General features: G+C 45.7%; 1 protein-coding gene across 3 annotated transcripts in view; it reads right to left on the bottom strand.

Moving 5' to 3' along the window:
• Nucleotides 1–3,703: 3,703 nt before the first annotated feature.
• HSPB8 (heat shock protein family B (small) member 8) overlaps nucleotides 3,704–16,380 on the bottom strand; it is a 29,832-nt gene continuing 17,155 nt past the window's right edge. For all 3 annotated transcript variants that reach the window (XM_079957258.1, XM_079957259.1, XM_079957257.1), the window contains exons 3-4: nucleotides 10,423–10,486; nucleotides 3,704–6,540 (exon numbers count right to left, since the gene is read on the bottom strand). In XM_079957258.1, the coding sequence (XP_079813384.1) occupies nucleotides 6,381–6,540; nucleotides 10,423–10,486 (224 nt within the window). In that variant the 3' untranslated portion in view covers nucleotides 3,704–6,380. The remainder of the gene's footprint in view (nucleotides 6,541–10,422; nucleotides 10,487–16,380) is intronic.

The following is a 16,380-nucleotide window of genomic DNA, read 5'->3' as shown; positions in this document are numbered from 1 at the left end:
TAAGCCGCTTCTGGCAAACCAGAGCAGTGCACGGAAACGCCGTTTACCTTCCCACTGGAGTGGTACCTATTTATCTACTTGCACTTTGACGTGCTTTTGAACTGCTAGGTTGGCAGGAGCAGGGACCGAGCAACGGAAGCTCACCCCATCGCGGGGATTCGAACCGTCGACCTTCTGATCGGCAAGTCCTAGGCTCTGTGGTTTAACCCACAGCGCCACCCGCATCCCCTCGTATTGAGATACTGCCCCTCAATGAGGCCAAACTTAGATTCACAAAATGTTTAGGGGTATGTGTACCCCTGCGTCACCCCAGAAAAAAAGCACTGCGTATACCACCTTTTCCTCCAAAGAGCTTAAGGTGGTGTACATAGAGTCACAGAATTGTAGATTTGGAAGAGACCCCAGGGGCCATCTAGTCTGGCCCCATGCAATGCAGGAATCTCAGCTTAAGCATTCATGACAGACGGTTCTCCTCCTATCCCTGTTTCTTCCTCACAACAATCCTGTGAGGTAGGTTAGGCTGAGAGATGCTGACTGTCCTAAGGTCACACCCAGTGAGTGTCAAGGTCAAGTGGGAATCTGAACCCCTGGTCTCCCAGGTCATTGTCCAACACTAACCAACACAAGACACTGGCTGTCTGGCGGGGAGGCATGTGCTCTCTGTCCCTCTTTCAAATGAATTGCAGAGGTTACTCTGCACAGAGGAAATGCGTGCATGGTAAAAAGTTTGCTTTTCCAAACAGGGTGCAAAGCAATGTGCAAGTTTGAACGCAACAGATGCCAGCAGCATGGCTTCCTTCTTTGTGGTGGCATGTTTGGCCAAGAAGGGAGTGCAGAACGAAGGCGCCACCATCAAGAGTAATCGCCCATCTCAATTTGCAATCGCCCTCTCCTGTTTCATCCTGCCGGGAGCCCGTTTCCCCCCTTCCAGATGGTAGCGGGCTCCCCTCGTTAAAATTCTGAGCGCCCGCATCTCCGTATTAAAGCAGATATTAAGCCATAAAGCGTAATATGTTATGACACCATAAAAGGCAGTGTAATTGCTACGGAACCATAAAATGTAATACAGTTGGCTCAGCGGCCATTATCTTCCCCTCCTCTTGCGGCTCTAAGTATTTGAAAGTGTTATCGAACAGCCCGGGTGAGGGCAAAGAGAGCAGCTCAAAAAGCCTCTTTGTTGTTGGAGACTGCAAGTGGAGGAATGACCTCAGATGCCCTCTTCCCGCTCCTAGAGGAGTCGACTCCATTTCTATGCAGTAGGCAGCCCAACCGAAAGTGAACTGGAAAGTAGGGCGCTAATACGCTCAGCTGGTTCGAGCATGGTGTTGAGAACGCCAAGGTTTGTGAGTTCAATTCCCATACGGGACAGCTGTGTATTTATTTATACATTGCAGGAGGTTGGACTTGTTATAGAAATTCTAAGGTCACACACACACACACACACACACACACACACACACACACGATGTCCATAAATGTACAAGGCAAACACATACATAAGTATATAAACCACGTGTCTGAAATAGTACAGGAGAACAATCCCGAAGGTTTTTTTTAAAACAACAACAACAAATAATTGTTTTAAGATTGCTGATTTTTTAAAACAACAACAACAAATTGTTTTAAGATTGCTGATGTTAATCTGTTTTGAATATATATTGGTCTTTTTAATGTAGTCTGTAGCTTGTCCTTTGTAAACTGCTTTGTAAACAGCCGTCTTTTTAAACTGCGAAAGCAGTATACAAATATACTTGAGTAAGCAGTATACAAATTTCATTGAGTAAAAAATAAATATAATATGCTTGATATATGTACAATATATCTGAGACTTTTCTCCCAGGGAGGTGGGGATAATGGCAATGCTAGAATGGGGCCTTTTTAGTGGTGGCACCCTGCTTGTGGAATGTTCTTCCCCCTCACTGTCTATTTTCAGGTGCTGTGCCAGGCAAAAACATGTTTTTTTTTTACCCAGACTTTCTACCCAGAGAGTTTTAAGTATTTATGGCCTCTTGTAGTGGGGTAGGATCTGCTATACTGACCTTTTATATAAATGGATGGAGGATCTGCTATACTGACCTTTTATATAAATGGATGGAGGTGGTTTTAGGTACTTATTCTGTTTTGGTTTGAAAATTGCTTTGGGTCGCTCTTGTGAAAAAGGGACTAATGAATACTAATCATAATGCTAATGATTTATTTATCTTATATTTCTTGCATTTATCTCCCACCTTTTCCCCCAAGGAGCTCAAAGTAGCTGGCATACATGGTTCCCCCATTTAATTCCCACAACAATCCTGTGAAGTAGTTTAGGCTGAGAGACAGTAACAGGTCCAAGGTCATGCAGTGAGCTTCATGTCTGAGTGGTGATTTGAACCCTGGTCTCTTCCAGGTCCTAGTCCAACCCTCTAACCACTGCACCACATACAAATGGTATTCATAATAATAATATAGGATTTACACTCATGAAAAGGTAAGAATGCTGAGCTGAATGGAGCGGTGATTTCTAAATCTGTTGCGAATGGGACAACAATAGATGACATTGTTGTCTGCCAGAGAGGGAACTGGTAAGGCTTTTTTTACAGGTGGTGTGAATTTCACAGTTCATGGTTTTCCATAATGATACATTACATCTTTCGAGGACACGCTACTGCATCCTATAATTCTGGTCGCAGCCCAGGACTCAGAAACCCACAATTGTACAGCTGTATTCATTAGACATGCTCCAGGAACATATCCCAGTAGGATCCGGTTTTTATCTGAAGATTAAAAGCTCAATAAAGCCTTGATTAAAGAGAGAGAGGCTTTATTCTCAACACACCCTTGGATCGCAGGGTTGCCACAACCCATATAAATTAGGAATCTTCATAAATGCGATTGCTCACGTTTCCTGAAGAAGGCGGCTTGGCAATTTAAACAGCTGCGGAAAGAAATAAGCAAATACTTTCTCCCCCACATTTCCCTCCCCACTCTGGAACTGTAACAATGGGGCACCTGTTTGATTGTTGCCTGTTGGTCAGAGGCCTTGCAGTCTGTTCAACAGGAGTAGCTATGGCTAGGAAACGTATCGGAGAGAGCACTTTCAGAGCATCCAACATGACATGGGGAGAGGTGATAAGGCAGGTCAAACATGCCCGTCTTGATACAATTTGGCTTCCTTTATTAATCTGTCAATAAGATCAATGCCCCCACCCTGGCCACTCACAGTCATCTATGGAGGGGCTTCATAACAGGTAAATATGTTTATTTGTACAATGTCATACATATGTGCCAAAAAAGATAAAACTTCTGCTTATGTGCCTTCCTATATACATAGAAACGTAAGGCTATCATCACACTGCAGTTCACATGGCCATCAATAGGTGGCTCCACCAACTGCACTGAATGGCAGGCAAGTGAGTGAACAAGCAGCATGGAGGGCAGGCAGCCCAGAAGAGTTGTTTAATGGAGGGGTTGAGGTGCTTCAGAGAGCAGTTTGGCAAACCACTCTTTAAAGCACCTACCCCCTCCTTTAAAAAGGGAATGGGGCTGGGGGTGAGCTGTGAGGGGATAGCCGAGGGCGAGGTGTAAAAAGAGATGTATTGGGTCAGGTATAAAGCCCAGTTGTTCTGGATTACCACCAGCCTTAGCCAGCCATGGATGGAACTAGTGGACCAATCTGAAAACCTCCGAGTTAGGATGTAGCAGATATACATATACACACAACTAAAAACTTCAGTTTGGGTTTATTGTTCAATAAAAGCACAAGTCTTATTTGGAAAAAAAAGGACATTGCTCCAAACAAGGGCATAATTTCACATGTTTAAGTATTTTCAGACTAATGACATCCTGCAGGTCTAGAACGTACCCACCCCACTCAAAAGTAGCTAATCTTGCAGTTCACATCAACTTTATGGGGAGCTGGATTGCCTTTAATTAAAAAAAGAAAGCAGGAAAAGCTTCCTAAAAGCCGAGAATACCGAACATTTAACCTATCTATTCCTACTGTCATAAATATCTTACATACACCAAAATTATATTAATGACAAACGACTTGTTGCTACGTTCCACATACAGAGACAAAATGCTGGAGCATGGCTTGTAAGACCTTGATAAAACCAGGGGTCATAGAGGCAGTTGTACCCAATTAAATCTTGCAGAAAGTAGGCCCATTGAAATGAACAGAACCAAGTTAGCCATGCTTATTATTTTGAATGGGTCTACTCTGAGTGGGATTAACATGGCCTACAACCCCAGGCGTTAATTTGCAACTAGGGAGTGTTTCTGTAAAAAGGATCAGTTGATAAGGTGTTGTTGCAATCCCGAGTTTCTGTAAGACTGGCTTGGCCTGGCCTGTCCCAACGCAAGGACAGCCCTTGAGAGAACAAGAAGCAATCATGAGAACCTGGCAGGGAACGGGTTAAAGACCAGAGCACTGAGGACTCCGCGTCTCTCAAGGACCAAGGCGTTCTCAGTCTTAATCAGTAGTTAGACATTGACGCTCCAGGAAGACTCGTAAACTAACTTTAGTGCAAAATCAGGGGTGGGTGTGTTGGTGAACCTCCCAGGAGCAGCCCATGGTTCAAAGGGCCCAAGAACAGCGCTCGATTGTAGTGAATGGGACACGGAGGAGAGCCAAGTTTTCTGACACATTGTGAGCTGTCTGGTGGCTTCCAGAGCATCACATTGAACAGGGCATGGGATTCAGTCACATCCTTGCAAATTCAGGTGATGCCAATAAAAAGAGGGTTCTAAACCCGCTTCTAAACCAAACCAAACCAATGGATGTTTTTGCAGGAAGGAAAGTGATGGGGAAAGGAACAGGGAAAGTGGGTATAACAGCTGCTTGAATCAGCATTGTTTGCCTGGCAAACAGATCAGAATGGTTACTCAATAAATGACGGATGTTGTATAACCTCCACATAAGCTTTGTGCAAATAAAAAGGAGGATGGATACTCAATAAACGGGCTGTCTGAGAGTGATTTCTGACCCTACACTTTTGTGTGATTTCTTCCAGGCAAGGGGACTACATCTGATCTTAATATACGAGCCATAGGAAGGATGCCCTGGACCTGAGCTCTCTTTGGGAACACAAGCCAGGAGCTTTCAAGTAGGGAGAAAGACCTTAGTTAACTGTGGCACCAGGAAGAATGTGCAGCTTAACTGAGCAGAGGTGGGAAGGCATTTAACTGCTGGAGTAAAGGCAGCTGGACTTAGACCAGTTCTGCCTTCAACATACTGAGTCAGACCTATTGGTTTATCTTGCTCAGTATTTTCCACACTGAGTGGCAGCTGAGTCCAGGGTTTCAAGCACAGAATCTCTCTCAGTCCTGTTGCCTCCTCAACCTCTGGAACACCTGGACAGCCTTGGGATGTTGATGGGCTGATGTAGTAGAGATTCAGGAAAGGTTGGGCATCACCTGGGGGAAGCTAAGAAGGTCTCAGCACCTGAGAAAGGGCCCACTCCCACCACCCCCTCTAGCCAGTGTGACAACCTGAGTGAGTGTTTGCAAGCTGGGTCAGTGGGAGCCACCATTTTAGTGCCCCCAACACATCACAGCTGCTAGGAATTGTGGGAAATTGGAGCTCACCCAGGCTCCAAACGATCTGAACTGCCCTTCAGATGCCAAACAGATAAATAACCACACAACTTTCCGAAGACATCTGAAGGCAGCCCTGTATCAGGACGTCTTTAATGTCTGATGTTTTGCTGTGTTTTTATTATGCTGGAAGCCGCCCACAGTGTAGCTGGGGCAATTATTTCTTATATAACCACCACGGTTTTAGAGGCTGACCGCCACCTCTCACCTTCCTCCGAGAAGCCTCCCAGAGGTTGCATCCCAGATGGTGACAGGACTTCTGGAATGAGTCCCTCTGGCACGGAGGTGGGGAGCCTCAGGTCCCGGGGCCAATTCTGGCACTCTGAACCTCTCTCTATGTGGCCTTTGTGGCTGTCCCCGGGGCAATGCCCCTCATTGTCCCTATTTTGCATTCTCCTTGAGTGCTTTTCACTGGTTGAGAAGTGCCCTTGAACCCCAATAATGTCGTTTTGCTTGGCAAGATGGAGGGAGGGGTGTTTGCGTGCCTGTGTGTGCAGAAACTATCTGGCCACACAAGGGTAAAATTAGCATTTCTTGCCCCGCCTACCACTGACATATGGCTGCCTAGAGGGGAATGCCCTACTCATGGCAAGGACCTGGGTCATGTGATTTTAAAAGGCCACTGATACGAAAGCCGCACACTGATCTGATTGGAATACTGGGAGGAAGCAGCAGAATGTTTTGAGGAGGAAAAATGCTCTTTATAAGAAAAAAAATGTACAACATCAAGTGGCAAATGCATGTAGGGAGAGAAACACGGGGTGGGGATGAAGGGAGCTGGGAACTTCTAGATGGGCTATCCTTCAGGCACAAGTCGCTTCTTGGTTCTCCAGAGGTATTTCATTACCATAGCTGCCATCTCCGTACTGGATGTAAGGAGGTATCTGAGGAGCCTCAATGATCAGCAGCCCCTCTGGTGACAAGGATGCGAAAACTGTGACGGGATCCACTTCTCCAGGAAGCCTAGGGAGGGAACATAATGATTCATAAATAACACACACATTATCATTCAGCCCAGACACTGAGATGCATCTCTGAGGGACTTCTGGTGGTTCCCTGACTGCGAGAAGTGATGTCACTGGGAACTAAGTAATAGGGCCTTCTCAGTAGTGGCGCCTGCCCTGTGGAATGCCCTCTCACCAGACGTCAAACAGATAAGCAATCTGAAGGCAGCATATAAATTCTAATAATTTTCTTCTTCATCATATATTGTATGTATATACTACATTTATTTCCCACCTCTTTCTCTGAGGAGCTCAAGGTGGTTAACGTGGTGGTTCTCCTCATGGTCTAAACCCCGCAACAACCCTGTGAGGTAGGCTAGACTGGGTGAGGGATTTGAATCTTGATCTCCCTGGTCTGACATACCTACCACTAACCCACACAACTAACAATGAATGAATTAGGCATCCCTGGTAGCTAATCATTTGGCCTTAAATGTTAATTGGGTACACACCCTACATTGAAAGGACATGATTCCCCCCCACGAAAAAAGGTCCTGGGACTGTAGTTAAGAATTTGGGAATTGTAGCTTTGCAATTGGGTAAAAGCGACACCTCCCAGTATTCTGTGAAGGAAGCTATGTGCTTTAAACATGCTTTAAATTTGTGGTGTGTATCCATAAAGGGGGGAGAGTTTAGAAGGGAAAAGGCTTAGGAGAGGGATTATGCTCGCTTTTCTTGCTCCCCCCCATTTTTTTAAAAAAGGGGTGTTGTATTGTAATACAGGCTTTGTGTTAAATCTGTGCAAATTCTTTGGCAAGCCGGTTTGGCTGGATGCCTTCGTTTAAGCTGAGTACAAGCACATCAAAGTAAACTTTGGCCGTTGCAAGCAGGAAAGAAGCATGCCCAAATAAGGAGCTCTTGTGAAACTCCAGAGACAGGCCAACCATGGCCTAGTTGGGTTCTCAGCGAGATGGTAAACCTGGAGAAGACTCTTCTACCCTTTGTGACTTGCAGTCCTCTGCTGCTATTTTTTTCTTAATGGCAGAGAAAGTTCCGGAGAATGACTCATCGCTTAAAAGTAAACAATGAGGGCCCGAGAGCATGATGAGGCATAGATTCTAAAATAGACATCAAGAAGCAACTTTGCAGATCAACTCAAAGCCCTACCTAAACCATCCACTGAAAGTAGTATGATACAACTTTAAGCAATCTAGGCTTCCCCCAAAGGCTTCTGGGAAATCCAAGTAGCTCAGTATTGTCTACATGGAGGCCTCTTCTGCACCATACATTTAAAGTGGTATCATACCAATTCAAGGGACGCGGGTGGCGCTGTGGGTAAAACCTCAGTGCCTAGGACTTGCCGATCGTATGGTCGGCGGTTCGAATCCCCGCGGCGGGGTGAGCTCCCGTCGTTCGGTCCCAGCTCCTGCCCACCTAGCAGTTCGAAAGCACTCTTAAGTGCAAGTAGATAAATAGGGACCGCTTTATAGCGGGAAGGTAAACAGCGTTTCCGTGTGCTGCATTGGTGCTGGCTCGCCAGCTGCAGCTTCGTCACGCTGGCCACGTGACCCGGAAGTGTCTTCAGACGGCGCCGGCTCACGGCCTCTAGAGCGAGATGAGCACGCAACTCTAGAGTCGGACACGACTGGCCCGTACGGGCAGGGGTACCTTTACATTTACCTTTATACCACTTCAAACAGCCACAGCTTCCCCCCAAATAATCTGATGGTCATTTATACCTCTGGCACCCCCCTGCTGCTGCTCTCTGGCTTCTTAGCACCCCCAAGGTAACCCCCACTGCCCAGAGGGCAGTGCCACCTGCTTTGGGAAGCACTGCCCCACAGTGTGGAGCTCTGGCCAAATGGCACCCTGTCCTGTGAGGGGTGGGGAACGGCAAAGGATTTCCATGAATGTGCAGAACGCCCCTACTCCAGTGTTCTGAGGGGTCTGTCCTCCTCCTCCCCTCTCCCAATTAACCTCTGTCTCCAGACAGCCTGGGGGCTCCTCAAAAAATGCCTATCAGCTCAGAGCATAGCCATGAGAGTGACCATGCTGCTGTCAGCCAGGAGGAAAGGTCAACATTGCTCCAGCCTTACTGGCACCCAGAGAGCCCTGTATCATCTTTACAGGAAAAGGTTCCAGGAGCGTGATGGGCAGAGGTCAAAGAGTCAGTGAGCAAGTGAGGAGAGGCTTTCAATCTGCTTGCCTGGTGAGCTGATTCTGTAATAAAATCCCGCCAAGAGGGGAAGGGGAAAGCCTGAATGTCGGTTCAAGGCAAGGAGCCCATATTCTTGAAATCCAGAGCAGGCTGGACTCCGCAGCATCTGATGCATTCAGCATCCCTAACAGCTGACCCTGATCAAACTAGTGTTCAGAGAAGTTAACCTAAAGGCAACCATTTACAGTGGTACCTCGGGTTACATACGCTTCAGGTTACAGACTCTGCTAACCCAGAAATATTACCTCGGGTTAAGAACTTTGCTTCAGGATGAGAACAGAAATCATGCAGCGGCAGCGCGGTGGCAGCAGGAGGCCCCATTAGCTAAAGTGGTGCTTCAGGTTAAGAACAGTTTCAGGTTAAGAACGGCCCTCCAGAACGAATTGAGTACTTAACCTGAGGTACCACTGTATTTATTTTTTCTGTTAAAAACAGGTTTCCACTAATTTAGTGCCCTTCAGATGTTCTGGAGCATGCTGGCTGGCTGAGGTTGTCAGGTCAGGATCATCCCAGACCCTGAGATTTCAGGGCCCAAACCGGAGACCTACTCATAGCTGTCAACTTTTCCCTTTTCTTGCGAGGAATCCTATTCAGAATAAGGGAATTTCCCTTAAAAAAAGGGAAACGTTGACATCTATGGACCTACTGGCGGTCTCTGGTGATGTCACGGTGACAGGCCCCGGTGATTCTTCCTCTGCAATCTCTCCCACCGCTGATCTCTGGAGACAGAGGTTAATTGGGAGAGGGGAGGAGGAGGAAAGTCTATGTAATCATTTGTAGCTTGCTTCTGCCAGGCTTAAACTTGCAAGGTGCACTCATAATAGTTTGCTTCTGCTTTGAAGGCATTCCCAGCCGGAGATTCAAGCCCTCTCTCTGCCACCTGGAGGGGGCCAGGAAAAACATGGCGACTTCAAGTCAGCCCTGGAGGTCTGGCAACCCTATTGATGGGAGTTGTAATCCCAAATATCTGGAGTTGGAGTTGGCTCAGAGTCGGGGAACTTGTGGCTAAGTCGTCGTTGAACTCCAGCTCCCATCAGCCCCAATCAGCATGACCCACCCCCTTTTAATTTGCCCAAAGTTGAATGCCCTGTCCTATAGATCTATGAAATCTAGGTGCCCAGTGAGGAGGGTGGTAAGTGGCGGCATAGCTGGGTCATGAGAAACCCTTCTGAGATGCTGGAGACCTTGGCTCACTGACTTGGCTAATCGGTGGCACTGGACCCAGGCAGAGATATACCGGGTACTTTCCCCGGACATACTTAGAAGTTCCTTGGTAAGGTAAGGTAAAGGATTCCAGGATGGTAAATTCCAGTCAAAGGTGACTTTGAGGTGTGGCACTCATCTCACTTTCAGGCCGAGGGAGCCGGAGTTTGTCCACAGACAGCTTTCCGGGTCATGTGGCCAGCATGACTAAACCGCTTTTGGCGCAACGGAACACTATGACGGAAAGCAGAGCGCACGGAAACGCCGTTTACCTTCCTGCCATAGCGGTACCTATTTATCTACTTGCACTGGTGTGCTTTCTAACTGCTAGGTTGGCAGGAGCTGGGACAGAGCGACGGGAGCTCACCTCGTCATGCGGATTCAAACCGCTGACCTTCTGATCGGGAAGCCCAAGAGGCTCAGTGGTTTAGACCACAGTGCCACCCATTTCCCTGGGAAATGAAGCTGTGAAATACTTACTGGATTTTCTTGGTAAAGTTTTTGGATACAATTCCGCCTTCCACCTGTTGTTCTTCATGTTTACCTGCAAAGAACAGAGGGTTTTTTTGGTGTAGAAATTCCACAGCGCAACAAATTTCCATCAAGCTTGCCACACATTCTGGTTTGTTAACTCAGCTGGTTATTAAAATTTCATGTTGCGGAGGGGGGGGGGCGTTAAAGCAGCAGTTCTCAAACATTGCCCCCCATCCCAAGCAGACCATCTGAAAATTGTAGGGGAGTCTCAGTGGACTACTTGATCTTTCATTCATATAGCACCAGCATAATTTTCAAATCTAGCATGGAATTATCAAAATCACAGTCCGCAGAGGAGGGCCATTTACCTAGTACGTTTTAAGAAACAATTAGCAATTACACCAGCTCCATCTGCACTATACATTTAAAGCTGTACCACCCCACTTTAAGCAGTCATGGATTCTTCCCAAAGAATCATGGGAACTGTAGTTTGTTAAGAGTGCTGGGAATTGTAGCTCTGTAAATTCCCAGGATTTTTTTTTTTGTGTGTGGTGTGTTCTTTAAATGTATGGTGCATATACAGATTCACTCAATCTCACCTCATGTTGAGTTACGACAATTTTTTTTTTTTACTGTTGCCTTCTAAATAATGTTATGACTTTACACAATTTCAGCTCTGTGGGGTTTCATTCCTCTGCCCTTACTTGTTAAAAATTGATTTGTCCCTGTAAAGTTTCTTTCCCTCTGTTCTCTGTCATAGCTTTTTAAAAAAGTGATCTGTTAAACTACAATGAAGGCATTTTGTTGTTGCAATTTTGTTTAATTCATATATAAACTGCTTTCAGGTTTTACTACAAATCTTGAGAAACAAACAAACAAAAATAAATTGCCCAGAGAACTTGGGTTATAGGGTGGCCTATGATTGTATAAATAAAATAAACAGTGGGATAACATGGGGCATAAATAACATGGGATGCAAGCTGAACTCCTCTGCCCTGAAGCAAGGCAGGATTATTTATTATTTTAACTACTAAATGTTGATCCCATTTCTTCCAAAAGAGCCCAGGGTGACAAACAGTGAAATATAAACTCTCTCTCTCCCTCTCTCTCTTGCTCGCTCGCTCTGTGTGATATCATATATCTATATAATATATAAAAAAGCCAAATATTCTCAAACTAAATTAATGGTTTTTTTGCTCATTAGTTTTTATTAATTTTTCAAAACTGTCAACAAATTAACCTCAAATTACCGTATTTTTTTCGTGTATAAGACACCCCTGTGTATAAGACGCCCCCTATTTTTTGGGACTCAAAATTAAGAAGATGCACTATGAACTATCTGTGTATAAGATGACCCTTTATTTTAAACTTGAAAAATTTAGGAAAAAATATAGTCGTATGCACGGAAAAAAACAGTAATTCAAATTTAAAAGCTGACTTCCCACCCTTCTCCCACAATATTGCCACCCCCCCCCCTTTTCGGGCCGCATTATATAACATAAAAAGGTAAAGGTAAAGGACCCCTGACAGTTAAGTCCAGTGGCAGATGACTCTGGGGTTGCGGCGCTCATCACACTTTACTGGCCAAGGGAGCCGGCGTACAGCTTCCGGGTCATGTGGCCAGCATGACTAAGCTGCTTCTGGCAAACCAGAGCAGCACACCGAAACGCTGTTTACCTTCCCACTGGAGTGGAACCTATTTATCTACTTGCACTTTGACGTGCTTTCGAACTGCTAGGTTGGCAGGAGCAGGGACCGAGCAACGGGAGCTCACCCCGTCACGGGATTCAAACCGCCGACCTTCTGATCGGCAACCCCAAGAGGCCCAGTGGTTTAGACAATTCGGAACTAAATTAATGATTTCACAGTTTTCAGAAACAATGGATTTCAGGAGAAAGTTTTTCTCCCTATCTCAGCACTAGAACTCAAGAGTCATCTGACGAAGCTGAATGAGGGAAGATTCAGCACCGGCAGAAAGAAGGATTTAGTCACACAGCGCATAGTTTAAACTATGGGATTCAGTTATTGATGACTACTAACCATGATGGCTGTGTTCTACCTTCACTGTCAGAGGCAGGGTACCCTATTTTTGGGAATCACAAGTGGGGAGAGGTGATGTTGCACCCAGGACCTACTTGTGGGTTTCCAAAGAGGCATCAGACTGGCCACTGTGAGAACAGGATGGACCTTTGGCCTGATCCAATGAGATTTTTATTATGCTCAGACACCAAATGTATGGCTGAACAGGAATGTTTTAAAACTCTACCTACAGGTTAATAATAAGGGAAGAGAGATGCAGGTCTTTGCCAGCCAGGGCAGCACCCAGCAGTGATTTAAAAACATGCTGTGCTCCAGTTACTGCGGACGTTACTGATATCCTGTTCAGCTGCTGCGTCTATTTTTGACCTGGCCAATCCTTGTACCTGGATTGTTTTCTCCTAGCTACTGAATGGTAGCGAGATACCAAGGTGGGGTGGTATATCTCTGTATTAAATACATATACAGTGGTACCTTGGTTCCAAAATGGCTTAGCTGTCAAACAAATCAGCTCCTGAACGCCACAAACCCGGAAGTAAGTGTTCCGGTTTGTGAATGATTTTAGGAAGCTGAACGTCGGACGCGGCTTCTGCTTGAGTGCAGGAAGCTCCTATAGCCAATCGGAAGCCATGCCTTGGTTTTCGAATGTTTCAGGAGTCGAATAGACTCCCAGAATGGATTAAGTTTGAGAACTAAGGTACCACTGTATAAAGAAAAGGTTGTAGCCAACTGAATTTTACTATGAGTAGAACTATTGAGATTAATGGACCTAAGTTGGTCATGATCATTAATGTCAATGAGTCTACAATGAGTAGGATTAGCACTAGACACAAGCAAGTACAGTGGTACCTTGGGTTACATACGCTTCAGGTTACAGACTCTGCTAACCCAGAAATGGTACCTCGGGTTAAGAACTTTGCTTCAGGATGAGAACAGAAATCGGGCTCCGGCGGCGTGGCAGTAGCAGGAGGCCCCATTAGCTAAAGTGGTGCTTCATGTTAAGAACAGTTTCAGGTTAAGAACGGACCTCCAGAACGAATTAAATACTTAACCCGAGGTACCACTGTATCTTCATATTTGCTCCATGTTTTGCTTCTGATCACATTTCACTTGTGGGCAACTCTCACTTGAAGCCATGAATCCGGTTGCAGCCTTTGTGCTAAGCATAGGATTGGAGAATAGGTTCGTGGCTACTAGCCAATGAGATACTTCTCCATGAATTGGTCCAAAAGTCTTTTAACAAATCCAAGTTCCTGTGGGAGCGAGTTCTGTAGTTCAACTATGTACTGTACAAAGAAGCCATTTCTTCTGTCTTTCAGTGCCTTCTAAACACATTCTTGTTTAGACAAGCCTACCCAGATTCCTAGAAACGCTGGCATGAATTTTATCTTTCTGTAAACCACTTTGAGGTGCTTTTTAAACCCAACAATCAAGCAATGATTTTATGAAATAAATATGGCCTGAATCTTCCAGCATTCAGCTTTGTTGGATTCCCCTGAGTTTCAGTGTTATGAGAGAGGGAGAAAAACTTTTCTCTATGCTGTGCATCGTTTTATACATGAGGCTCCAGCATCGCCAGGAACAGCTGCTGTCTGAGGCACCGCCATAAAAACGCTCAGAAAATCTCTACGGGATGGAATTCCCTGGCAAGAGTCTACCCACAGACTGCCCTCATGGCAGACAGGTTGTCTCTGCCATCATTCCCAACAGCTTCTGGGTGAACTAGCAAGAGCCTCAGCAGGAGCGAATCCACCTCAGATACGGCTCTGGAGAAACAGCTGCTGCTGCTGACATTCTCTCCCTAGGCCACATTCATACCGCACATTTAAAGCACTATGGCGACATTTTAAACACCCTCAGCTTCCCCCAAAGAATTCTGGGAGCTGTTGTTTGCTAAGGGTGCGGAGAGGAGACACCCTTTCCCCCTTGCAGGGCTACAATTCCCAGAGTGGTTTAACAACAATTTGTTATTTATATGCTGCCCATAATAATAATAATAATTTATTATTTGTACCCCGCCCATCTGGCTGGGTTTCCCCAGCCACTCTGGGCGGCTTCGGCTTCCATAGAAACCAAAAATACACTAAAATATCACACATTAAAAACTTCCCTGAACAGGGCTGCCTTAAGATGTCTTCTGAATATCAGGTAGTTGTTTATCGCTTTGACATCTGATGGGAGGGCATTCCACAGGGCAGGTGCCACTACCGAGAAGGCCCTCTGCCTGGTTCCCTGTACCTTTGCTTCTCGCAATGAGGGAATCGCCAGAAGGCCCTCGGCACTGGACCTCAGCGTCCGGGCAGAACGATGGGGGTGGAGATGCTCCTTCAGGTATACTGGGCCGAGGCCGTTTAGGGCTTTAAAGGTCAACACCAGCACTTTGAATTGTGCTCGGAAACCCATCTGACTGCGTCGCCCCAGCCATTCCTCCTTCCTGGGCAACTCTGGGAATTATAGTTCCGGGAAGGGAATAAGGGTCTCTTGACAACTCTCAGCACCCTGAACAGACTGCAACTCCCAGAATTCTTTGGGGGAAGCAGCGAAAGTGGTATCACAGCGCTTTAAATGTATAGTGTGAAAATGGCCTCAGTACATTCAGCATAGATTTCAGTCACCACACAGAACATGGGCATTTATTCTAGGCAGGCCGGATCGCTGACCAGCCCTGTGATTATCCATGAAGCACCTGTTGATGTGCAGAACAATAATGTAGGGAGAGAGACAGAGATTGCCATCCATCAACAACCTGATTAAAACTGTTTGCACACTATACTTTAAAGGACATTCAAAACACATTCCTTTCCTCAGAGAATGACAGGCACTGTAGTTCCACCCCTCACAGAGTTAAAATTCCCAGCAACCCTTAAACTGCCCAGAATTCTTTGAGGGAAAGGATGCGCTTCAAGTGCATTTTAAAAGTATAGTTTGTACACAGCAGGTCTCCCAATTGGCTGCTATTTGCGGCTGAGATTCAAGGCTCATCCATACTGTCGTTCAATGTTGATAGCCAGTTTCCTGTACCTCTGCATATTCTCCGTTGTCTGTATGACATTTCTCCTCTAAATCAATGTCTTCACAAACTTTCTCCTCCTTCAATCTGGATTTTTAAAAATACCCTCTTCTCCTTTTTGGAGTGCCCTTGGTATGAGGAAATCCAAACTGAGAGAAGGGTGTATGATGGCCGCGATTTGTCGGAGAACACCATATGGTCAATACGGTGGTCATCAAATAGCCTGCTTTGTCTAACCTCCCTGAAAACCAATCATGATGAATGCTTATAAAGAGATTGTCTGGAAGTGACCTAAGGGATGTCCCCAACTTAAAAATAAATGCAGGAATTCTTCGACCCCAGATATCTCTTGCCTTGAGTGGGCATCTGTGTGCTGTCATAGCACATGGCATCGCATGGAGATGGTGAATGCATGTACAGTGTTACGCACATTCCAGTGCCAAACTGATTAGACTAGCTTTCCCCAGCCAATGACTAGTGGTGTGTGGTAACACAGAGGCAGGCTTTTTCACTGGAGACACCTGCTGAAATATGAGAGGCCCCATCACTGTTGGCATTCCGCTGGCTCCTGAAGGCACACCTGCTTAGGGAAGCGTTCCCCTGAGCTGAACTTGTGATTTTATCATTGTAACTGTTTTCTTTTTTTAAAACTGTATTAACTGTCATGCGTCCAAATTGTTTTATTGTATATTTTAACCGAGGATGCTTTAACGTGATTGTGTGTGTGCGCGCGCGCACGCATTTAAATTATGGATTGGCTTCATATTTGCAAACCACTTAGAACGTCATTTTGTCATATAAGTGGCATCGATCTAATCATCACCATCATCCGATGCCTTCCATATGTTTTGGACCACAACTTGCCTCAGCCCCAGCTAATATGATCTAGTGTATAATTTACATGCATTGTGGATGGG

This window comes from Podarcis cretensis, assembly GCF_951804945.1.
Source record: "Podarcis cretensis genome assembly, chromosome: 16".
In the NCBI taxonomy this organism is placed as follows: Eukaryota; Metazoa; Chordata; class Lepidosauria; order Squamata; family Lacertidae; genus Podarcis; species Podarcis cretensis.
Note: the sequence above shows the minus strand (reverse complement) of the source record. Positions and strands in the feature narration are given on the sequence as shown.